This window comes from Canis aureus, chromosome 10 (assembly GCF_053574225.1).
Source record: "Canis aureus isolate CA01 chromosome 10, VMU_Caureus_v.1.0, whole genome shotgun sequence".
Taxonomy (NCBI): domain Eukaryota; kingdom Metazoa; phylum Chordata; class Mammalia; order Carnivora; family Canidae; genus Canis; species Canis aureus.
The window spans coordinates 68,239,690-68,266,664 of NC_135620.1; the positions used below are offsets into that span (position 1 = coordinate 68,239,690).

Sequence of the window (26,975 nt, forward strand, 5' to 3'; positions counted from 1 at the left end):
ATTTTTATAAGAAATTAGAATAAGTTAAAAGATATTATAGAAGAAATTTGAAAACCATACAATTTTTTTAAAGATTTTATTTATTCATGCGAGACACTGAGAGAGAGGTAGAGACACAGACAGAAGGAGAAGGAGGCTCACTGCAGGGAGCCCAATGTGGGACTCCATCCCACAATTCTGGGATCATGCCCTGAGCCGAAGGCAGACACTCAACTGCTGAGCCACCCAGGCGTCCCCAAAACCATAAAATTTTTAATAGCTGTCTTCAAATTACACCACTTTTAAAGTGGAGATTTAGACTATGATAAAATCTTTTGACTCCAAATTCAGATTATTCCTAAAATATCATGTTCTAAAGTTTAGTCTTTATTCTTTTTGAAAGATTTTGTTAATTTGGAGAGAGAGAGAGAGACTGTGTGCATGAATGAGTGGGAGGGAGCTGGGGGAGGAGGGGAGCAAGGGAAGAGGAAGAGGAAGAGGGAGAGAAGCAAACTCCCTGTTGAGCACAGAGCCAGACCTAGGGCTCCATCCCACAACCTCAAGATCAAGAGTTGGATGCTCAACCAACTGAGCTACCTGGGTGCCCCTCAAGTTTAGTCTTGAATGCAAATCTCTCACACTCTTTCATCTGTAACTAACAGGGATCTAACTAAATCATCACATACCTATTTGCCAACAGTAAAAATTTTATACACAACTTATGTATTTACAAAAAACAGCAGTAAAAGAACCGTTATTATATATATCATCTATTAATTTATTGTAGCTCACGCTATAGCATATCTTAAACTTTAAGTCTTAAAGGTAGTTCTCGCAAGTTTTACACTAGTGGAAGAATTTAGCACCCTCAAGGAAGATGAAAATTTGGAATATAGTTTGGATAAAATGTACTTTAATTATTAATTATGGTAAACTTGTGAAAACGAAGTAAATTTCCTGATCTAATACTGCAACTAATGCATCTCTACTTTGAATTATGGTTTCATATTAGATGAGACTGAAAATCTTGAGCATATTTTAGAAAATAAAATACAGCCATCATTTAATAATCTACTATTTTAATGTTATAACAGATTGCTGTCATCAGATCTGGTTATAATAATATGGTGTGAGCACAATATGATCAAATATCTGAGGCTATTTTGATGTCCAGGACACAGAAACTCCAAAAACAATCAAATTCACACACACAAAAATATTTTCCTAATGTGGCAAAGCTTAGAATTATAATTTTGCAGGTGGATACCCTTAAAAAATAGAAAAATTAAAAATCCAATAAAACAAAAACACTCATCAAAATGAAAATCTGTATGTTAGTAAGAAATGTTTTATAACAATAGAAATAACAAATGTCTCACCTTTGTTCTGTGTTTGAAGTGTTGAACATTTTTCTAAACCGCCAATAGGTGTAAAGACTTCATTATAGTCTGTATCAGTATATAAACTGGCTTCCTCTATTTCGATTGGAGAGTTTGGGTTTGAACTTGGAACAATTTCCTCAAACCCATAGTCAATCTCGGTCATCATTCCTGTAACTGTTTTTCTATGACATTATAAAATTACTGATTATATGATGTCCCATTTTAAAATATCTTTATTAACAAATAGTATATGTTCATTGTAGAAAAATTACAATATTCCAACAGATACAGAGAAAAGTTAGCCCCAACACTTGAGACAAATTAAAAAAATATGCACTTTCTCAATTAGTTTTGGATATTTTAAAAACAAAAATGGATTCATGTACATAGTATTATAAAACCTGCCATTTCTGGTAAACAATAAAACATGAGTACATTTATATGTTAATCAATGTACATTCACTTCATTTTTGATGGATGAACAAGATCCCACTGTATCGCTAAGCCATAATTCACTCAAACAGTTCCCTATTGTTGGCAATTTAAATTTGTTGTAATTGCTTGCCATTATACTGCAAGGGATATCTTTGTGCCTTTGCCTGTTTTCTCAAAATATGTTTCCTAAAAACAGAAATGAAGAGGTTAAAGGTATACAGATTTTTAGACTTTGCCATGCATTGTCAAGTTTTCCTTATGTTGGATTTTCAATGTTTGCTTTTCCACATCATTATCCAACCTTTTATATTCTGTTCTTCAACCTGGGAACGTCATCTTCATGCCTGAACTAAGCTCCCCTGCTCTCTGCTTCTGGTTGGGTTCAGCCAATAGGAAGCATTGGCAGGAGATCAAAGGTGGGAAGAGAGACAAGTTGGGATATTATTGTTCCCAAATCCTTTTCTCCTGGGCCACAATTTGGAAGTGGCTGCATTCTTGTACCAACAATTACATCTCATGTCAGATAGCCCCTTTCCTACAGCTAGCCACAGTTCTTACTGAATTGATTACTGCTCAGTCCCCTTGCTCCTTCAAGCTTAGTGTTAACAACATCCTGGTGTTGCTGATCATGGGCAATTTTTTGGCTCCCTTGACCTTGCCCATTCCTTGCCTGTTTCCTGATTCATCCAGGTATATCTGCACTTTTAAATGAATTTTCTAACAAATAAATATATTACTTGCAATTTAACTACACATTCTAGTATGCCTTTTTCCTCCTGATATCCTAGAATATTTTAGCCTCAATAATTCCCTACACAGACTGAAAGAACCAAAATCAATGCAATTCCCCAATGTAACTGGAGAAAAGTATGTTGTATCTTCAAATTACTGATAGAAAAAAATCTCTAAATTTCTCCTTTACTCTTTAACACAATATAAGGAACAAGCTCACCCAGGTCCATATTATTCATAAGACCATTGATTCCTGTGTGAATATTTATAGACTTTTAAATTGTAGCATTTAGATTGCAATTATCTTTTTTTTTGTTTTAAATGCTACTAATAGGATCAGTAATTTGTAATAATCATTGATACTACATTTTTAAGAAAATCCAGTCAGTTCTCTCCTCTTAGATATAAATGTTCTATAAAGAAAAGTTATTTCCTGGATTTCCTACCTCCATGTCCAATATCATCTGTTCTTTGTTCACTGACATCTCCTCCTCTGCCTACACTGTAGATACTGATATTTCACCAGCTTCTAATCTAAATGATGTTTGCTTTCTTTCCATATCATTCTATTTGGGTAAATTCATCCACTCCAATTCACTAATTCCTTAACTTAAAAGAAATATTAACTGAGTATCCACAGTGTGCTAATACCATTTTAGGCACTGAGAATGGAGTAGTAGAACTCCAAATAAAATTCTTACCCTCATGAAGCTAACCTGTTAATGGGATGAGAGACAAACAAACAAATAACATAATGTCAGGTGGTAAACACTGTTATGAATAAAATAAAATATTATGGCATCAAGTAAGAACCAGATTGTTGGTAAGAGGTCTATTAGAGGGTAGTTAGTGAATGGGCAGCTGAGGAGCTGATAATTCCACAGCTACCTGAATAATGGCAGGGAATGAGCTATACAAAGGCCTAAAGTGGAGTAATAAGGTTGGCATAGTATAAGAAAAGCAGAAAGGTCAGGGTGACTGAAACAGAGTAAATTTAGATAGGTAGGCAGGGACTACATCATGTTGGGCATTATAATACTGGTAAGAACTTTAGATTTTATTCAATGTGCAATGGGATACTTTCAGTAGGTTATAACAGAGACAGTTCATGATCTGTGTCTAAAAAAAAAAATTCCAGGTAAACTCTTAAAAGAAAATAGAGGAATAAATCCTCGTGACTTAGGCAAAGCCTCTTAGATATGATGCTAAAAGCTGAAGTGACAAAAGAAAAAACAGATAAATTGGAATTCACCAAAATTTTTTAAAAATTGTGCTTCAAAAAAAATTGTGCTTCAAAGGATACTAAGTGAAAAGACAATCCACAGAAGAAAATATTTGTAAATCATGTATCTAATAAGGGACTTGTATCTAGACTATATAATAAACTCTTAAAATTCAATTATAAAAGGACACATAAGCCAATTGGAAAATGGGCAAAGGATTTGAATAAACATTTTCTTGAAGAATATAAACTAAAAGTCAATAATTACATAAAAAGATGCTAAACATCATTAGCCAGGAGGGAAATGCAAATCAAAACTATAATGACATATAATGAGCCACCCATTAGGATGGCTATAATAAAAAAGACAGAAAATAACAAGTGTTGGCAAGGATGTAAATAAATTATAACCTTCATACACTGCCTGTGGAAATGCAAGATGGTACAGCTTCTTAGAAAATAATTTGGCAATTCCTCAAACAGTTAAATACTGAGTTACCAATATGATCTAGTAATTCTACTACTAGAGAAATGAAATCATATGTATGCACAAAAACTTACCCACAAATATTTATAGCAGCATTACTCATACTAGCCAAAAACTGAAAACAACCTAAATGTCCATCAACTAATGAATGGATAAATAAAATATGCTATGTCCACACAATGGAATATTATTTGGCCATTAAAAAAACCCAAAGTGGGGATCCCTGGGTGGCACAGCGGTTTAGTGCCTGCCTTTGGCCCAGGGCGCGATCCTGGAGACCCAGGATCGAATCCCACATCGGGCTCCCAGTGCATGGAGCCTGCTTCTCCCTCTGCCTGTGTCTCTGCCTCTCTCTCTCTCTCTCTGTGTGACTATCATAAATAAATAAAAATAAAAAAAAAAAACCCAAAGTGTTGATACATGCTATAACACAGTTGAACCTTGAAAACATTATGCTAAGTGAAAGAAACCAGTCAAAAGGATCTCACATTGTAAGCGTCATGTTGTGTTTTATAATAAGAAATATATATATGGTCTTCATCCCAATTTCTGGCAAGGAACTCCTAAAGCCCTTGGAATTTCCTAAAGGTGTATTTGGTTATGTTAATGAGGTGACTTTTGGAAAACCTCTCTGTTGCCCAGAGAACCAACCATGTGATCAGAGGGCTGGAATTTCAGCCCCATTCCTCTGACTTCCAGAGAGGAGAGAAAGGCTGGAGCCTGAATCAACTGTCAATGGCCTATGACTGAATCAATCATGTGCATGTAATGAAGCCTTCATTAGAACACAAAGGGATGGGGTTCAGAGAGCTTCTGGGTTGGTGAACATAGGGAAATGCTGAGAGAGTGGTGTGAAGACAAAGGGTATAGAAACTCCATGCCTCTTTCCCATACCTTGCCCTATGTATCTCTTCCATCTGGTTGTTCCTGAGTTATATACTTTTAAAATCATCTGGCAATTCAGTAAATAAAATATTTCTGTGAATTCTGTGAGTCTGTCTAGCAAATTGATCAAATCTAAGGAGTTATTACTGGAACCTCCAATCTATAGCAGGTGGGTCATAACCTGCTTGCAAGTGGATTCTAAAGTAGGGTGAAAGGGGAGGCAGTCTTCTAGGACTGAGACCTTAACAGATGGTATCTGATGGTATCTCTGGGTAGATAGTGTCAGAATTGGGTTAACTGTAGGATACCCAGTCGACGTCAGAGCATTGCTTGTTGTTTGGGGAAACTACACTCCCTCCCTATGCTAGAACTGGTGTATGATTTTAATTCAATTCCATTTATATGAAATGTCCAGAATAGGCAAATCTAGAGAAGCAGAAAGTAGACTGGTAGTTGCCTGTCTGGAGGAGAAAAAAATGGTGAGTGGATGTTAATAAGTATAAGATTTCTTTTTGTGTTGATGAAAATGCACTAAAATTGATTGTGGTGATAATTGCACAACTCTGTCAATAAACTAAAAACCACTGAATTGGACATTTTAAATGGGTGAATTATATGGTTACGAATCATATTTCAATAAATCTGAAACATAAACCAAACATAGAGTAAGTATAGGGTTTGAAGCCAGACAGACTAGGATTCGAGTATTTTTTTGGGGGGGGTTTGAGTTTTTAAAGAGCTCCAACTATTGATTGTGGGCAAGTTATTTAATGAGTCTCAGTTTCTCATATTTCTCATATTACTATTGGGATAGTAATATCCACCTCACATAATAGTTACAAGGTGTACAGAAAATAAATATATGTACAATTTTCTGCATTCAGTTGCATTCATCTGAATACAACAAGACAAGGAATAGGGAATATTGTTACACAGTTTTCCTCTTACTCTACTTGGCTATGTGCTCTCTCCTGGAAGCTAGGAAGTTTATTGCATGGTTCTCCCTGATGTTTTTGCATTTTGCCCTTGTCTCCATAGTTTGATAGCCTCAACCCCTTCTTTATCCTGTCCATCAAGCTAAAAAGAGTACTATATTTATTCTAATATGTATTTATTAGGAATTTAACATGTCTTTAAACTATGCTGGTGAAGGTTTTTTTTGTTTATTTTTCCTTTGCTGGTGCCTTTTAAAAAATAAGAATAGTTATTTTCATTGCCTTCTTGAGGACTTACTGCGTATTCTTGCTCTATGCCTTCAGACATGCTGTTTCCTATGCCTAAAATATTTTCTTTCAAGCTAGTTTCTCCTTCAATGTCCAATTTGATTGAAAAGTTCAATTTCTACCTTTTAAAAAAATATTTTATTTATTTTTTTTGAGAGAAAGAGAGGGAGAGAGAGATACAACACAACACAAATGCATAGAGAGAGAAACCAGAGGGAGGGGTAGAGGGAGAAGCAGACTCCTCACTGGGCAAGAAGCCCAGGCTCGGGGCTCAATCCCAGGACCCTGGAATCATGACCTGAGCCAAAGGCAGATGCTTAACCTTTTACTGAGCCACCCAGGGGCCCCTCAATTCCTACTTCTTGATAAAGCTGATCTTTCCTGCTTATAAATGCACAGTCCTACCAATCTAATTCATGGGGTAAAGAGATCTTAGAAATCATCTTTTTTCTTGTTTATTTAGGTAGGTTCCTGGGCCAGCAGTATCAGCACATCTAGGAGCACACAGCAAGAGCAGATTCTGGGGTGCCTGGTTGGCTTAGCCAGTTAAGCATCTAACTCTTGATCTCAGCTCAGGTTATGATCTCAAGCCCTGTGTTGGGTTCCATGCTGGTCACGAAGACTACTTAATTAAAAAAAAAAAAAAAGTACATAATCTCAGGCCCCAACACAGGCCAACTGAATCAGGATCTCCATTTTTAATATCATCAGGTGATTCATATGCCCATTAAAGTTTGAGGAACACTGATCCAGTATCATTATACTGATAGAGTGAAGTTAGAGAGAGAAAATTACTTGTCAAGTAGATACTACTTGATATTTCACATCAAGACCTGAAATCCACATTTTTTAATTAATGGAGCAGAACTCTTTTCAGTATGCCTTCCTGCTTCCTCATCGCTCAGTTTAGTTACGCAATAAATACTTTGTGTTGGCCTAATGCCTTGTGATTAGACTTTATTATAGTCATCTTATCATTTAATTCTTAAATGGTTAATTTTTTATGTCTATATATTATCTTCCTAACCTGACCTTTAAATTCCTAGGTGTTGGAAATGGTATATTAGGCTTCTTTGTATTTTGAATTGGGACACATTTAAATTGGTTATTTGTTTCTTTCCAGCACAACTAAGGACAGCTTAAATTACTAAAACCTGGAAATGTGAATAATACCTAAATCCTTCTTGGGTCTCATCGACACTCTTTATACAAAGTGAAGCAACAGAGTAAATTACCTTTGCACTGAAATCTCTAATTTATATCTATATTAACAATGTAGACTGGGTTAGATATTCTTCCTTATATTATGCTGTGTTCCTATCTCTGTCATTGTATTTTCTTGTAATTATTTATTTACAAATCTCTACTCCCTATTTTCTTCTGTTCTTTGAGAGTAGAGACTGTGTCTTATTTATTTGTGTATCCTGTATCCAGCATACAGGATTGTATATAATAAATATTTGGTGAATGACTGAACTAATAATAATCTTCTGACAAAGTATGTTAGCAAATAGCCTTGAAATTGCACTTATACTCAGGAAAAAAGACTGATTTTAGTATGAAGTATCCTATAGACACATTCTACAAGAAGTATAATAACATATTTGCTTTGTTTCTGTGTGTGTTTTATAACACAAATGCATAGAGAACAGTTAATATGTGATAAATGAGGGAAAAATAAAAAGGGTATAAATCACTTATATTAACCTGTTTTTTGTATTCAGATTAGGGCTTTTTCTTCAGCTGAAAGAATAAAATAAAAAAAATTAAAGAATAAAATCTGTGAGGATACAAAGGAAAGGATCTTCTCTCTTTAGATGTCTGGAGAACTTACTGTTTCCCTCCTAAATGTAAAGAGGAAATTGAGGTTAAGGACACATACTTCTCTAGAAACTCCTCCACAAAGAGACTTGCTTTCCATTGATCCAAGACTGAGGTATCTGTCATTCCCCACACTGAAACAGCTGAAACTAGAAAGAAGAATGGTAAACATTAGCTTCTAGAATTTTCTTTTGCACTTAATACCAGGAAGCCAAACATGAACCTTTTACATTATCTTTATTTGCTCACAAATGTAACTTTTCCCAAAATTATACCAGATTCCAAATATTTAAATAATCTCTCATTATCACAATTCACCCTTGTCAAAACTCCTTAACTATAGTCAGAACAATATTACCTGAACATATCATCCTCATTTTTACAGCCTCTCTTTTGCTTATACAGCACTACCATCTAGATAGTCCTGTTCAACAGCTCATATTATTCCTGATAAAGCTTTTATTATTAACCATTTCATCTTGTTCTGATATATTTTCCTTTAAGGGCCATAATTATCAGGAGCACTCACTCTGGTGCATAATCATACAAAGCACATTTTTAAATTTATCTATAGTTTCTCTCTCAAGTTAGACCTTTGGTTCCTTAAGAGAGAGAGATCATGTCATATATTAACATCAGAAGAAGCAACTGAGTGAAGCTAAGAGTCAAAGGATATGTATTCAACCACCGATGTTACTTCTTACTAGTTTTGTAATCTTGAACAAATCACTTAACATCTGAGTCTGTGTGTCATTGAAAAAAAATACATTAGTTTAATGGTTATTAGTACAGGTTCTGGAGTCACCCTGACTACATTTTAATACTTGTATTGCTACTTATTGTTTGATCTTGAGTAAACCTCTTACCCCCTTTGTACCTCAGTTTCCTTATCTACAAATTAGAAATAATACTAATGGCCTTTTTCTAGTATTGCAAAGATTAAATGTGATGAGACATATAAATTGCTTAGAACAGGGCCTTGTATATTAAAAATAAATTTTGGCTCTTAATACTATTATTGTTTTTAAAAAGAGAAAAAGAAATAGGACAAAATGATAAACTCATTTTTCTTTCTGTTTATTTATTTTTCCTTCTGTAGTTTAGCTAAGAGTTTGATGAAAGCTATTCTTTATCTTTTTTCCAACCTAATTAAGATTCATTCCATTTTTACAATATTCATTGTAAAATGAAGATATTCATCCCTCATGTCCATCCTTCCTTCCTTCCTCTCTCTCTCTTACAGTTTAGTTTCCATAGCCAGTCCCATAATCATGCCCTTACAAAGATACTTGATTCCCTTGCCTCTCTTTCCCTTGCACTAACTTAGGAAAACTCCGACTCTCTACTTGTGTACATACACTAGAACAGCTGAAAATTATGGGGAGAAAGATCATCCAGTCATGCTGAATGAACCAATTTCATATTATTATGACCATAAATTTCAAATGGGCACCAAACATTGATAGATGATAATAGTACACCTTCCCAACCAAACTGGCTTTCTCCTTTTTTTTTTTTCCCCAAAGATTTTATTTACTTACGTTGAGGAAGAGAAAAAGAGTACACAGGCAGGGGAAGGTGCAGAGGGAGAAGCAGACTCTGTGCTGAGTGTAGGGCTCCATCCCAGTACCCTGAAATCATGACCTGAGCTGAAATCAAGAGTCTGATGTTTGACTGAGCCACCCAGGTGCCCCCTGGCTTTCTCATTCTTTAAGACAATGATATAACACTTTCACCTCTCAAATTTTCAATACTCCTCCCCCTACCCATTCTCAGTCCAGGGCCTTGACTTCACATAGAAAATTGATACAGAGAGTTACCTCATCTTCTACCATCAATTTTACCATTTCACTGGCCTAATTACCTACAAACCCTGCCTTCCTATCTATTGTAATGGAAAAAATATTCTGGCTTTTATTTATACCAAGGCCTCCAGTTGTGCTCTTGATACTATCTCCTTTTACTGTTATCCTTTTTCTTTCCTACATCATCGTTTTCTCTCTTTATATCAAGATGATTTCCACTGGCAAACATTTTATACTCTCTTTCCTTATCACACATTTTTTTAAATCACACATCTGAAAAAAGAAAACTTTTATTGCATTTCTCTCTTCAGCTAGTACCTCATTTTCTATTTTCATAGCAAAATTTCTCAAAAGAGTTGTCTATATTCACCATCTCACACCTGACATCTCATTTTTTTTAGCTCAACAGATTCCAATTAGGCCTCCATACCAAATATTCCAGTGAAACGTCTCCTACCAAGGTCATTAATGGCCTACATTTAGTCAAGCTAATTAATGGTCAACTCACTATTCTCATCTTACATGATATTTTAACAGGGACTAATGCTTTTGACCATTTTTTCTTTGCAACACTTTTTTCTTTAGAATTCTACAATACTACACTCATCTGTTTTTTCTGTCTCACTTGTCTTCTTATCTGGAGTGTTCTAGGGCTCTGTCCTAGGCTCTCTGCCCTATACATACTCATGCTCTTAGTGACTTCATCCACTTCCATAAGTTTATGTGCAATCTATATATGATTACTCCAATTTGAAACTCCAGTTGTGCTCAAGATTTATATAGTAAATTGCCTCCTTGATGTCTTCATTCAGATGCCTAAATAAGCATTTTGACTTGGCCAAAGCAGAGCTATTGACTCTAGCCACAAATTGGCTTTCCATGAGTCTTTCCTTATCTTAGAAAATAGGACTGAGGGCAGCCCGGGTGGCTCAGTGGTTTAGCGCCACCTTGGGCCCAGGGTGTGATCCTGGAGACCTGGAATCAAGTCCCACGTGGGGCTCCCTGCATGGAGCCTGCTTCTCCCTCTACCTGTGTCTCTGCCCCTCTCTCTCTCCCTCTGTCTCTCATGAATAAATAAATAAAATCTTAAAAAAAAATAAATAAAGAAAATAGCACTGCCATCCACCCAGTTGCTCAGGTCCAAAACCTAGAAGAAATTCTTTATTGTTCTGTTTTTTAACTCTCTCACTGTTGGCTGGACCTCTAAAATAATCGCAATTCAACCACTCCTTACGCCTCCATTAATATAAACCTAATTCAAGCTACTATCATCTTTTATGCAAAGTGTAGATTCACTTAGCAATCTAGATTCTGAATCAATACATAGCTTTCTGATTGATTTTACCATCTCTACTCTTGTCTCCCAATCCCACCCCTTCTATACTCCCAGACAACCGGAATGATTTTTCCAAAGCATATATCAGGTTATGTCACTCCCCCTCTAAAAACTGTCCAATGATTTGTCACATTAGCTATAATATAGACAAACAAACTCCATATTATGGCATTCAGTACCTCATATCTTTCAGAAGCTGCCTACCTCTTAGATATCCTGTTTTCATTAATCTGTCTGATGGCCTAATTTTCTGGTCTTTACACTCATCAAGTTTATTCCTGAGTCAGAAACTTTGCATTTGCTTAAAAGGCTTTACCCCCATATTGTTTTATGGTTGTTGCCTTCTCCTCATTCAGATCTTAACTTAAATGTCCACCTCCTTCCCTAAGCATCTTAGGAATCAGTGCTCCTTACTAAATTTCGTATCACAACCCTACTGTCTTTTCTACACATTTATTAATACCAGACATTAGCTTCTATATTTAATGGTTTTATTGCTATATCCTTCTTTCAGTCTGAAAACCCACTGAGGGAAGGAACTACTTCTGTCTTTTTAGTAACTGTCCTTAGCACCTATAACATGCATGGTACATAATACGTGCTAAATAAATGTTGCTAACTAACTTGACTCCTCTACGGAAGCTACTTCTTTCTTAAATCCAGCATGATAAGAGCAAAACATATATTTTGTACATACGCATTTAAAAATAGTTTTATGTGCAGTGTATCATAACATTTTAAAGTAGCTCTCCTACAGTTGAGTAAGATCCTATAATACCATAAATGTTTACAATGCTAGAATATTTTAAGACTTCATCATCTACATATATTTTATTTGTTCTATTCATATCTAGTATAAAAGCTTCCCAATTCCCTACTTTGTCACCTACATTCTGTCATAAAAATATTAATTTGTAACCTTCTTAGAGTTCTGATATGAATAAACACAACACAATTTATTAAGAAAAAAATCACACTTTCTTAATAATTTATTGTGCTAAACTCTGACATCACTTTAAAAAATTTTTTTTAACTTATTCATAGAGACACACACAGAGAGAGAGAGAGAGAGAGAGAGGCAGGCAGAGACACAGGCAGAGGGAGAAGCAGGCTCCATGCAGGGAGCCTGACATGGGACTCGATCCCGGGTCTCCAGGATCACGCCCTGGACCGAAGGCAGCACTAAACCGCTGAGCCACCCAGGCTACTCTGACATCACTTTTAAAAAGCTTCTGCACAGCAAAAGAAACAGTCAACAAAACTAAAAGACAACCTACAGAATGGGAGAAGATATTTGCAAATGACATATCAGATAAAGGGCTAGTATCCAAGATCTATAAAGAACTTATTAAACTCAACAGCAAAGAAACAAACAATCCAATCATGAAATGGGCAAAAGACATGAACAGAAATTTCACCAAAGAAGACATAGACATGGCCAACAAGCACATGAGAAAATGCTCTGCGTCACTGGCCATCAGGGAAATACAAATCAAAACCACAATGAGAAGCCACCTCGCACCAGTGAGAATGGTGAAAATAAACAAGACAGGAAACAACAAATGTTGGAGAGGATGTGGAGAAAGGGGAACCCTCTTGCACTGTTGGTGGGAATGTAAACTGGTGCAGCCACTCTGGAAAACTGTGTGGAGGTTCCTCAAAGAGTTAAAAATAGAGCTACCCTATGACCCAGCAATTGCACTGCTGGGGATTTACCCCAAAGATACACATGCAGTGAAATGCCGGGACACCCCAATGTTTATAGCAGCAATGTCCACAATAGCCAAACTGTGGAAGGAGCCTCGGTGTCCATCGAAACATGGATGGATAAAGAAGATGTGGTCTATGTATACAATGGAGTATCACTCAGCCATTAGAGACGACAAATACCCACCATTTGCTTCAACGTGGATGGAACTGGAGGGTATTTTGCTGAGTGAAGTAAGTCAATCGGGGAAGGACAAACATTATATGGTCTCTCTCATATGGGGAATATAAAAAATAGTAAAAGAGATTAAAGGGGAAAGGAGAGAAAATGAGTGGGAAATATCAGAGAGGGGACAGAATATGAGAGACATCTAACTCTGGGAAACGAACAAGTGGTGGTGGAAGGGGTGATGGGTGGGGAGACAGGGTGACTGGGTGATGGGCACGGAGGGGGACGCTTGATGGGATGGGCACTGGGTGTTGTACTATATGTTGGCAAACTGAACTCCAATAAAAAAGTATACAAAAAAATAAAAATAAATATTTGAAAAATAAAATTAAATACATTTTTTGAGAAATAAAAAATAAAACTTACCTCTCATCCATGGCCTCCTAAACTTGTCATCAATAACTTCTCCATAATAATTTCCGTCTTGATATAAACATGAAGGGATTCGAAGCAGTAAGGCATCTCTGTGAAACTTCTTTCTAACTACAGTCTGTGTAAGAAAGTAAGATTATAAAGTCTTTTAATATATTCATCAGCTTTAACTATCAATATTCAGAATATTAAAATTCTGTTCTTTTAAATTTATATTATTTGTATCTGAAGGTAATACCTGCTTATTACAAAATATAAAATAACACAGAATATGTAACTGAGAAAGTCAAGGTCCCTAGTAATATCGGTAATAGTTTGGCATATTTTCCACCGGCTTTTTTTCTAGGCTAGGCTAAAGTGTGTGTGTGTGTGTGTGTGCGTTTGACGAAAGTGAGATCACACCATTTATATAGTATGCCATTTAGCAATATGCTTTTTTTCACTTAACAGTATAATACAGCTATCTTAATTTTGTTTTCTATGTCTTTGCATTATTAAACTTGTGACAACCAGCAAATAATTTTCTAACTTAACAAAAATCAACAAATAGAACTATTTCTTCAAGCTCATCATCTATGGTGTGCCTCTGAAAAATGCCCTGCTATTCTTCTCAGATTATCAAAACCTTATTTATCAAGAAAAAAAATCCTATTTAATCTTTCAAGGTCCATCTTAAGCAATATCTCCTCTATGAAGCTTTTCCTCAGTGACTCTCAACTTCCCATAAAATTCGTTATTCTATATATTTTGACAAATGATAGTTTCTTGGGAAGCTAGTTTATGTTTGCTGAAGGTGATATACATATTAAATAAGAGGTCTTAACTATCCAAGAATAAATTGTACAAATAAAGAAAAGTTAAAGTAATTTATATAAAATGAGGACCAAAGATTCATAGCAAAAAGAGAAAAAAAGTTTGATTAATACTTTATCTAGGGCAGCCCTGGTGGCGCAGCGGTTTGGCGCCGCCTGCAGCCCAGGGCATGATCCTGGAGACCAGGGATCGAGTCCCGCATCGGGCTCCCTGCGTGGTGCCTGCTTCTCCCTCTACCTGTGTCTCTGCCTCTCTCTCTCTAGCTGTGTCTCTATGAATAAATAAATAAAATCTTTTTTAAGAAAATACTTTATCTAAAAAAATGAAGTAGTTATAAGAATTAAGTTTTATATCTAACAAAATTTTGTTTATAATTGGCTTGTAACCATACTGTTTTTTTATACTGTTTTTTAATCAAAATTTTCCTACAAACTGTATTATATAATGATACGCATGATAAGAGTTATTACTTCACCTTTGATTATAAAGAAGATATTTTATTTTATTTCTTTTAATATTTTATTTATTTATTCATGAGAGACACACACAGAGAGAGAGGCAGAGACACAGGCAGAGGGAGAAGCAGGCTCCACGCAGGAAGCCCGATGTGGGACTTGATCCCGGGTCTCCAGGATCACGCCCTGAGCCAAAGGCAGATGCTCAACCACTGAGCCACCCAGGGAAGATATTTTAAAAATCTATTTAACCAAAATATTCCCAAGGCATTTATAACTCCTTTAATATTCAAACCATTCTCTTCCTCTTACCTGTAATTAATCTAATACTGCAAGGTCTTCATTTGACAATAGCTTTACCTGTTATTTGAGTGGTTCCTCAACATTGTTTTCATGAACCTTACAAAATTCTACAACTTTTACAAGATTTGCCATCAACTAGTATCACATTTGTACTATATCATGGGGTGTGATCTATGAACAAGAAACTAAGATACCATGGACAAGGATAAAAGTTTAAGGATGTTTGAATTTTGAAATGGCCAATATATTCATAAGTATATTTGTTTAACAATGACATCTGATTCCCTACCATGTATATGTTATAATAACACATTTACCTCCCACAGTTGGGAAGAAATAATAAAACCTGAAGATATATAAATGTCTTTCTTATTTTCTATAAAATGTAACAGAGTTTTAGTTACATTGGAGAAACTTTTCTTCCCAGTAATGAGGTCAAGATTATAAAGAAAATCAAAATTTAACCTGTCAATTAAGATCATAAGAACAATGAATTGTTGTATGACGATTACCCCAATTAGTTTCGTAACAATGTACTGGAGTCTCAGCTTTGTATAAGCTGTTTAAGTTCTCTAGACAGGAGTTTCCTAACCTGTAAAACTGTAAGACTTGTGTAACAACGGCATCTTACTCCTGCAGTAGTTATGATGATCAAGTGACACAATCCATCAAAAGAGTAATCAATGTATCTCACTCATAGTAAGTGGTCAATATATGCTGTTACTGTTATTTCCTCATGAAGATCCCTCCCTCCCCACACTTTTCAAGGAAGATCACTCAAGAATGTTCATAAAAGCAGCCCAAATATGCCAAGAATTTCCTTTTTTTCTGCTGACAACTTCAAATGCATGTTGCATTATCAATAATTTCCTTCTAAAAATGGCATTTTTAAGGTATAGTAGAAGTGGGAAGAAAGTTTAAATAAATGTCAAAGTAATTAATTAAACTAAGGATTAATCTAAGAACTACTGCAATTATCATAATCTTATAGTGAATGCAGATAATATTTTCATATCATAATTCTTAGTAGTTAGCGATCCAGTAACACTCTACCTCATATAAATAGTCTATTGCACAATATTTGAATGCTGAAAACATGTCTTCTTTCTTTGAAAGCGGTACAAATTTCAGTATCTGGAAATATAAAAAATAAAATTAAATGTTGGCAAAATAGCAAAGCAAGGAGTAGAAAACCATTCTTAATCACAAAACTTTGGTTCATTTATTTTTAAAAAGGCACTAAATGATAAAAAAGTTAACTTTAAAAAATAACATTAGTTACTATGATTTAAATCTAATATGAAAATAATGTATGTTTATATAAAACTGTTAATCTATTTTTGATATATGTTCATATATTGTTTAATCCATTTAACTTCTGGTTGGTGGATTGAAATATATACATACTGTGATCATTTTGTTGCAAAAGAGGCAGGAATTTGCAAGACTGATACAGTGGTTTTCTCAGGACAACCATATTTCTTAAGGGGTCTTTAAATAGCATGACCATAGATAAAACTGTGCTGAAGCAGGGGAGAAGAATTTGGGAAATTCTAGTCTTTTACTTAAAAAATAAAAAGCCCAGGGGATCCCTGGGTGGTGCAGCGGTTTGGTGCCTGCCTTTGGCCGAGGGCGCGATCCTGGAGCCCTGGGATCGAGTCCCACGTTGGGCTCCCGGTGCATGGAGCCTGCTTCTCCCTCTGCCTGTCTCTCTGCCTCTCTCTCTCTCTCTGTGTGACTATCAGAAATTTAAAAAAAAAAAAAAAAAAAAAAAGCCCAGGAGTGGCTAAGTAGGAAGAACATGTGATTCTTGATTTTGGGGTCATGAGTTCAAATGCCATGTTGGGAGTAGAGATTACTGAAAAATAAAATAATAAAAACTTTAAAAAAGTAATATTAAAAATAATTCAGTAATATTAAAAAAAGAAAAAAGGCTGAAGTTAGAATTCCCTAATACTTAGCTCAGAAAGCCACGACATATTATTCTTAGATAAATGGGTAACTATTGTAAATAAACAATTTTTTTAATTTAGCAATAAGTAAAATTTAAAATGCTGAAAGAGTCCAAGATGGTTCTCATTTATGTGAGAACTGGAGCAATTACAGCTTATAAGAGTCACTGTAGGACAGAGTCCAGTGTATCAGATAGTTCTTAGTATTCTGATCAGTTATTTAAAATGTTTTGGGGGATTCAGAAGTAAACCAGAAGTCTTCACATAGTAGTTTGTCAGTAAGTTCTTAGCGAGTGAAACAAACATTTTAATCCAAATGTTTTGCCTTAGTTCCATTATTATTTTATTATTTAAAAAAATTTTTTTTAAAGATTTTATTTATTTATTCATGAGAGACACAGAGAGAGGCAGAGACGCAAGCAGAGGGAGAAGCAGGCTTTTTGGAAGGAGCCTGATGTGGGACTCGATCCCAGGACCCGGGATCATGCCCTGAGCCAAAGGCAGATGCTCAATCGCTGAGCCACCCAGGGGTCCCTCTTGATTTTAAATTTGTTTGAAGTTTACTTGTTCCCTTGTCTATGGTGAAGGTACTGCACCAGAAGACCTTAAGAGCTCATCTACATTAATTAGCTATGAATCTATTCCTATTTTCAGTCATCATCGACTGAACATTCTTAACTACTCAACTACTGTCTTAAAATACTAAGAGCAAAATGGTTATGGAATACGATTACTTTATTTGATTAATGAATCAGAAGACATTTTGGATATTCCATAAGCTTTCCAATGAAAAACCCAATAAGCTATCTGAATTATTTTTAATATTACTAGGTTCTGTGGTATCAACAGATGTGGGGAATACACCAACATAATGTTGGTGACCTTGTTCAATCTTAATTAAAGATTAACATAGCATTTTCTTACTGGTGATTACTTCTCTGGAAATATTTTATTTTTTTACATCTTTTTTTTAAGATTGTATTTATTTATCCATGAGAGACACACAGATAGAGAGGCAGAGACAGAGGCAGAGGGAGAAGCAGGCTCCAGGCAGGGAGCCCAACGTGGGACTTGATCCCAAGACCCCGGGATCACGCCTTGGGCTGAAGGCAGATGTCCAACCGCTGAGCCACCCAGGGATCCCACTGGAAATATTTCCTAATCACTGTATCTCCATACCTTCTCCATACGGTGTATCAATAATCTTTGAGGTAAATATTAATTTAGAATTTCCATTTTGGGATCCCTGGGTGGCGCAGCGGTTTGGCGCCTGCCTTTGGCCCAGGGCGCGATCCTGGAGACCCGGGATCGAATCCCACGTCGGGCTCCCGGTGCATGGAGCCTGCTTCTCCCTCTGCCTGTGTGTGTCTCTGCCTCTCTCTCTCTCTCTCTCTCTCTGTGACTATCATAAATAAATAAAAATTAAAAAAAATAATAGATTTCCATTTTTTGATACTGTGCTTTCCTAAAACATCATCTGATTGTGCCTCATTTTAAAAGTCATTTCAAAAAGTTTAAAACAACTCTACTTAATCCATTCGGTTATTGTCAGCAGTGTTTATCTTAATTTTTCCTTTCTTGGGAAGCCTAATATTTCCATTCACTTCAGATTTGTCACTCTCATCAACTACCTTGAACAATAATTACTGTTGTGTTGAAGTTAATCATTTAAATTCATGCTGAACCTATAATAGTAAAATAAGATATTATACATCATATATATTCATAGAATTCCTTTCACCTATCAGGTTTACTTCATTGATTACAGGTATTTGAACCATCTTATAATAGTGGATGGACAGGAAGAGAGATAAGTCAGCCTTATTTCTAAAATCAAAGGGAGTGGACAAGCAAAATCATGGCTAAAGAGAAAAGTCTTTTAAAAATAATCAACTTTTGAATTGCAGCAATTCCTGAAATATTTTTCCTTATCTGTTTCTAGAGATTTTATTTCTCCTGTGCTACCTCCTGATCAGGGTCAAAATGGAAATGCATATAAATAATTAGGTTAGAGGGCAGCCCGGGTGGCTCAGTGGTTGAGCGTCTGCCTTTGGCCCAGGGTGTGACCCCGGGGTCCCGGGGTCGAGTCCCACGTCGGGCTCCCCTCAGGGAGCCTGCTTCTGCCTGTGTCTCTGTCCCTCGCTGTGTGTCTCTCATGAATGAATAAATAAAATCTTAACCGAAAAGAAAAGAAAAGAAAAGAAAAGAAAAGAAAAGAAAAGAAAAGAAAAGAAAAAAGAAAAGAAAAGAAAGGAAAAGAAACAAACTTGGGAGGTAACTTCTAGAAGAAACCACTAAAATAATTCAAAGTAGTTGCCCCTTGGGAGTAGCCCTTTTGAGTGAAGTAGGGGACTGCCTCTCTCTCTGTGTGTCTCTCATGAATAAATAAATAAAGTCTTTTAAAAATAAAATTTTTTTAAAAAAATAATTAGGTTAGGCCCTTATGCAGAAGGCCAAAGAAGTTAAGGTACAGATTTTTTTCCTCCCAGTTTTACTAACACATAATTGAGATAAAAACTTTTACATATTTAAAGTGTACGTATCTATAATGGAACATTATTTCCAAGATTATTTAAGACACATAGGAGTGAATGAATTTTGGGGGCTGGCTTCCCTAAGGAGATTTCTCCCCTTCCTCACTCCTTTGCCTAAAAACCACACTTGAGCCATGTAAACACCGCAGAGGAGGCAAGGCTCACACATTTCCTCACATCGTTTGGTCCATACAACTCGGTGTTAGTGGGTTGAGACCCCCGGGCCATTCTGCGCCCCGCACTCTCCCTATTCCCGCCTCATCAGGTTACGGGGACCCGGGCGCTGGGGTCTCAGCCCCACAGAGCCACATAAGCCGCCCTCACAAATCTGTTTTCCAGAAATTCTGTTGCTGCCATCCTCTACCCCAGCCTGAGCTCTTCTTCGCGTCTGCTCATAGAACACCCCCCCTCCCCTCAACCCCTCAGCCCCTCAGGGCGGCTCCCCGGGGATCAAATCACCACCTACCCTTCGGCGCCTGAGAAAATTTCCGCCTACTGCTCACGTGATCTCCGGCGCAGGGGGGGCGGGCTCAGCGCTCCCATTGGCCACGCAGGCCAGGCCCCGCCCCTCGAGCTCCCGGCATTCCCGCCTGCGGTGGCTCAGCGCCGGGGGTGTTCGGCGTCCTCGTGTGGCCGACGCGCGAAGCCTCGGTGGCCCCGAGGGGACAGTGACAGTGGGGACGGTGGCGGGAAGCCAGAAGGAAACGGTATGAAAGGCTGGGCCGGCGGGGCAAGGGGGCCTGGGCTTCTAATGTTGGTTATTAGCTTAATCCTGGCCGAACCGGACGGGGCCAGCGGGGAAGCAGGGGCGGAAGCGTTCCGGGAGGCAAACGGGGAAACCCGCCCCCAGGTGCAGGGACTCGGAGAAGCGAGAGGGAGGGGGAGGCCGGATTCAGGTGTTGGTCTTGCCGCCGGAAGGGCGTTAGAGGAGGGCGGCAAGATAGCTGGAGTTGGGACATGCGTACTGTACACTTTGACCGATGGCCGCCCCTTCGCAAACACGCTCGTGTGAGAATCCGGAAGAAGGGTTGTCTCTTGTGTTTCTTCACTGCCGCCTTCCTTTCCGTGACGTAACTCGGCATCGAATTTCTTCCCACGATCTTGCAAGAAGTAACATGCATTTATTTATTTTACCAGCATATGGGTGTCTTTCCAGTTAATTATTAACAAAATACTAATTATGAAACATCAGCGGAGGCTCAGTGGTTTAGCGCCTGCCTGTGGCCCAGGGTGTGATCCTGGAGACCTGGGATCGAGTCCCGTGTCAGGCTCCCTGCATGGAGCCTGCTTCTCCCTCTGCATGTGTGTATGTGTGTGTGTCTCTCTCTGTGTCTCAAATAAATAAATAAATAAATAAATAAATAAATAAATAAATAAATAAATTCTTTAAAAAAAAAGATAGAAAGAAACATCAGTGGATGAGCCATAGTATTCTCCCAAGTTACTGACTTCATTCTATTTTTTTTTTTTTTCTGACTTCATTCTATTTTGTACAGGTTTGTGCAGTTGGCTGCATTTAATGTTTGGTAGTAATCAATAGGATGATGTTCGTCTGGCCTTGAGGTACCTGACTGCATGTTCTTGGATTAAAACTAATTCAAAATTAAGTGATTTTGTAAAAATTAACAGAAGTTAACACATTTAGACTCCCTGTAACCAGTAAAACCATTCCTAAAATGAACGCAGGAAACGTAATCTCTATTACTAAGCTTATTCCCAGATAACCAGTGTTAACAATCTGGGGTGTGTCTTTGTAAAATTTAATTTAATTTTTAAAATTTAGGATCAATTAATTAACATATTGTGGTGTTAGTTTCAGAGGTAGAGCTTAGTGATTCTTCAGTTGCATGTAATACCCGGTGTTCATTACATTAAGTGCCCTCCTTGATGCCCATCATCCAGTTACCCCGTCCCCCACCCAAGGGTATTGTCTTTTCATACCTCCTTATATGTTCATACAAATTTATATGGACATGCACATACAAAAGGGTTTGGCCAGTTACATAAAAATGAGTGATTTATTTTCTACAGTAAACAATACATCATGAACAATCTTCCAGATAAACATATATAGATTTAACTCATTTTTAACAGCCGCATAATATTTCATAGTAAAGATACGCCTTAACTTACTCAAAAAATTCTGCTACTGATAGATTTAATAGATTGTTTTCAGGTTTTTTTTTTTTTTACTTTGACAAATAATATGGCAACAAGAATTCTCATAGAGTTTTGAATATTATTGCTGTTATTCCTATGGTATAAATGTGTTGCTTTGCTGCCTTAAATAGTAAGAGCTTTTCAAATTTAATAGCGCCAATTTACCTTCCAAAAATTTATAGCAAGTTATGTTAAAAATGCCTGAGAGATCATTTTCCAGAATACTCGACAGAAATGAATGTTTTGCTCTTTAAAAATGTTTGCTAGGGATCCCTGGGTGGCGCAGCGGTTTAGCGCCTGCCTTTGGCCCAGGGCGCGATCCTGGAGACCCAGGATCGAATCCCACATCGGGCTCCCGGTGCATGGAGCCTGCTTCTCCCTCTGCCTGTGTCTCTGCCTCTCTCTCTCACTGTGTGCCTATCATAAATAAATAATTAAAAAAATTTAAAAAAATAAAAATAAAAAAAAAAAAAATAAAAATAAAAATGTTTGCTAGTCTGACAAGAAAAATGCTCTCATTATTGTTTTCAATTGCATTTTTCTGATTACTGCTGAGATTAAACACTTTTTAGATGTTCATAAGCCCTTTGGATTTCTTCTTCTGTGAATCCTATTAATTGCCTAATTTGTGTGTGTGTGTGTGTACAAGATCAGGGGATTTTTCCATTCATTAGGTTGTCTTGTGGAGATCTTGTGTATAGGTACGTTAGTTAATATCAGATTTGACTATTTAAATAACAGAAAATTTCCAAGCATATAAAGTTTATTTCTCTGTCACACAAATGAGGTACAGAACCAACAGGCTCAGGTCTGATATGGCAGCTGTGCCCAACAAAATCCTCAGGGACTTAACTATCCAGTTCATTGCTCTCATATTCGTGTATTGTGGCCCTCTGTCTCATGGTCCTCCGTCTCATGGTCTCAGTATTTATGTTTCAGGCAGTAAGATAGAGCAAGGAATGAAAAAGAGGAGAGGTCAAGGGCACAATGCTTCTTTATATATCTGAAATTAAAATTATGAAATATAATGTTCATATAGAAAAATGCGTAAGACAATTTATAGCTTAAAAAATGACTTTAAAGAAACATCCAGGCAACCTCCACTCAAGTAAAGAAAGCAGCATTGCAAGAATTTCAGAAGCTGTGTTCCCTTTTCTAATCACAACTCTCCCTTGAGGAATTCTCCCCCTAGACCTAGAGATTACTATAATCCTGACTTTATGGTAATCACTGCTTTACTTTTCTTTAGTTTCACCCAAGTATGCATTTCTAAATGACACAGTTTTGCTTATTTTTAAATGTTGCTGTTTGTGTTAGTTTGGTTTTTGTTTCTATTCAGTGGATGCCAGTTGTATGTATGTTAATTTCATTGCTGAATATACCATCATATAAATATATCTCAATTGATTTATCCATTTTATTGTTGATGGACCTTTGGATTATTCCAAATGATAAATAATGCTGCTTTCAATATCCTTGTACATATGTCCTACTTATTCATATACACTTTTCTGCAATATAATTTTAGGAATGAATTTCTAGATTATTGAGTATGCATATCATCACACTTATTCAATAATAGCAAACTGTTTTCCAAAGTGATTATACCAATTTACACTCCTACCAGCAGTTTGAGAGTTCCTGTTGCTTTGTGTCCTTACCAACCATTAGCAGCTTCATTATTAATTAATTTTGAATATCTGGTAAGTATCTAGTTGACTCTCAAGGAAGATTCCCTTAAACTGCCACATGACACTTCTGCTTGCTTATATCTTGTTGGTTATGCCGTTATAACCTGGTCACTCTTAGCTGTAGTAAAGGCTAGAAGATTCATTGTTTATTCAGAATAGTCATGTGCATAGTTACAACTTGGATATTCTGTTATTAAAATAAGAAGGAAAGAACAGATTTTGAGACATATATAATAGTTTCTTCCATGTAAGAATAATAATTTAAAAATAGCTAACTTTTATTCAGCACTTACTATGTGCCAAGCACTATTCTAAACACTTTACAACTACTTATAAACTGGATACTATATTACAGGTAAGAAAACTGGAACATTGAGAACTTAAGTGTCTTGCCCAAGATTAAACAACTAGAAAGTATGGGACAGAATTGTAGACCCAGGTAGTCTGGCTCAGAGTCCATGCTTTTAGGGTGGCCATAGATTCTTTAAAAGGAACATTTACTCTTAGCCATATATTTAACAAAGATTTTCCTCCTGCTTGTCTTTGGAAATTTCTAAAAGTAGCTTTCTTTATACGTCTATAAATTTTAATTCACCATTACTTACATTATTATTATTTTGTATCTAGGTGGAAGTCAGTTTAAACACACTTGAATATAAAGATTTTATTTATTTATTTTAGAGAATGAGAGAGAGAGGGAAAGAGAGCACACACGGGGAGCAGCAGAGGGAGAAAGACAATCCCACGCAGACTCCACACTGAGTGTAGAGCCTGGTGTGAGCCTCCATCTTACAACACAGATCATGAGCAAGCCGAAATCAAGAATCAGACACTTAACTGCCTGAGCTGAGCCACCCAGGTCCCCTTAACACACTTGAATATAAACAAAGCTGAAGAGCCATAAAGGAAACTGGAAAAACCCTCTGCTATCCAGATCAATTCCATACATTTATGGAAATCTCTTCTAATAATAATAAGCTTCATTATTGTATTTACATGCTGTGCTGTAGAGGACAGAGTAATAATGCTTAATATTTACTGAGAACATACTTTGTGCCAAACACAATATAAGGCATTGAAAATGCAAAAATAATGAAAACAGATCTTAACCTTTGAGAAGCTCATGAATTCTTGTCTGATGTTGTTCTGATTTTTTTTTTTCTTTTCTTCAAACAATTCTGTATACTGATGCCAGGATGATATTTCCAAAACAACTAATTGAGAATATCACTCCCCTGCTCAAACTTTGTAATTTATCACATACAGGATAAAATCTGAAATTCTTAGCATGTAGCAATTATTCCACCCCATTTACTTTGGAACCCTGCACCATTAGCCATTCTTTGAACATCTCCCAGATTCTTCGACTTGCAAGTCTTTGTTCCTGCTGTTTTATGTATATCCTGATCACATGTTCAGAACCTGTTTATGCTACAGAGTTCAGTTCAAATGTTTACTCCTCCCACTGATAATCTTAGAATTAGTTGTTACCTGTTTGGCACTCTTACAGCTTTTCTCAGTGTCCCACTTTGGACAGTTTTCATGCTTTATAATTGTTTTATTCATGCCTGCTTCTACCAGATTGCTGTCTTATTAAGAAGGTGGGCTATGCACCATGTCTTAATTATCTTTATATGCTTTGTATACACTAGCACAATGTTTTATCTCTAAACATTTAGAGTAATCTCTCAAATAGATATTTAATTCACTACTTGAAATTTGGCACTAGGTCATTCTGAAATAATCAAATATTTTTTTGCATTTTCTATTAAATGTAGATGTTCAGTGTTTTTGCAGGATCATTAATGCGTATAAAACATTACACACACCAACACACATCAGCCAAAGCGAACATGGCATAAATACGGCTTATAGTCAATTCTAGATGGAGTTGCAGATTAGTCTGAACCAGATTATGCAGAAAATCTGGATATATGGAATGAAATAATATTGCAAAAATGTGTTGCATAAGTAACTTGTGTTGTGGTTGTTAATTTATGGGTGTAGTCACATACTATCTTTTGATCAGTAAGGAATGATTTTACATCAGTAGATTGAGAGCAAACATTTTGGCACAACATAATTAATCTAATTAAACTAGGTAATAACACTAGAAACAAGCTGTGGTAGCATCAGCATGTAAAGAAATTTTCACCAGGATACAAGGAAAACCTAATATTTCATATTCATGTAATTTACCTTTTCTTCAAATACAGAAGCCAAATGTTTCGTAGCCTATTTTTGCAACATTTGTCCCTAAAAACACTATCAGTTTTCTCTTTTCCACATGTTGAACCCCTAAACATTTTTCTGATTATGAGTCATCTCATACCTTAAATGTTTATTGTATCTTATACACACGTTAAAAAAATGTACCTAAGCTAAGCTTCTAGCTAGGATAAAAACATTATCCGTGTTTGGACTTGACTCTGTTCCCCTAAAGAAGCCTTAGGCTGGAACGAACAGCTGTACTTGAGTGTCCATTTCCTTCTGAAAAATGGAAGGGCTAATTACACTTTAATAAAAAATTTCTCTGAGTAACATTCACTCTAAAGCTTCTCATATTTTATGGTCCAGTGAAATTAAGGCATTTCCCAAAAATTACATAGGTGAGATAGGAATATAGGTCTTTCGACTTCCACCTAGTGAGGTGTAATTGTTCACTCATTGGTTTAATCTATCAGTTTTTTAGCAAGGAAGGAGCAGAGGGAGAGAGAATTTTAAGCAGGCTCCACACTCAGCGCAAAGCGCAGCACCCAGGGCTCGATCTCATGACTCAGATCATGACCTAGGCTGAAATCAAGAGTTGGATGCTTAATCAGCTAATCCTGCAGTTGCCCCTATCTATCAATTATTTTTAGCACATATTATGTGCAAGGAACTACACTAGTTGGGGAGAGCATATGATTCTGTCAATGTGGCAGGAGAAATAAGACATTTATATAAAAAACTAGTTGTTCCCTGAGGAAATTGATGTCATAAGAGTTACAGGAGCTTAAAAAGGAAATAATTCTTTATTGTTTTAACAAATAAATTGTAGAGATACAGAATAATTGAATAGATATCTCATTTAGTTATTTCACCAGTTAACCACACCTATGGGAAATCTAGCTGTTTGAATCACAAAAGCATAACAGAACCACTGTGTACCTAATGGAAAATGAACCAACATATAAAATAAATAACTTCCTAAGGTCTAAACTGCAAATTGAAGCTATAGTAAGTTATAACAAATCACAAATATCCATGGTAGCCAATATCATCCTTATACAAGACGGGAAAACAATTTCTTTTTCTCTCCAAAAGAAGTCTTAATGTTGCTTTATAAACAGCAATTCTCACAACTTCATATTTTGAATTTGGACCCAATCTTGTACCTCACAATGTAAACTAATTTAACAAATAACTTTTGAACACCTACTACGTGTTTGGTATGTACAAACATAGTAGGT

General features: G+C 36.4%; 1 protein-coding gene across 3 annotated transcripts in view; it reads right to left on the minus strand.

Annotated features, from left to right (window-relative positions):
* Positions 1-20,738, minus strand: part of SHOC1 (shortage in chiasmata 1) — an 86,694-nt gene extending 65,956 nt beyond the window's left edge. Inside the window, exons 1-5 of one of the 3 annotated variants that reach the window (XM_077912900.1) lie at positions 20,139-20,738; positions 16,240-16,320; positions 13,610-13,733; positions 8,228-8,315; positions 1,359-1,543 (exon numbers count right to left, since the gene is read on the minus strand). In XM_077912900.1, the coding sequence (XP_077769026.1) occupies positions 1,359-1,543; positions 8,228-8,315; positions 13,610-13,733; positions 16,240-16,284 (442 nt within the window). In that variant the 5' untranslated portion in view covers positions 16,285-16,320; positions 20,139-20,738. Of the gene's footprint in view, positions 1-1,358; positions 1,544-8,227; positions 8,316-13,609; positions 13,734-16,239; positions 16,321-20,138 lie in introns of those variants that run through there. The other 2 variants (XM_077912899.1, XM_077912901.1) reach the window with 2 other exon arrangements.
* Between the last annotated feature and the right edge of the window lie 6,237 nt (positions 20,739-26,975).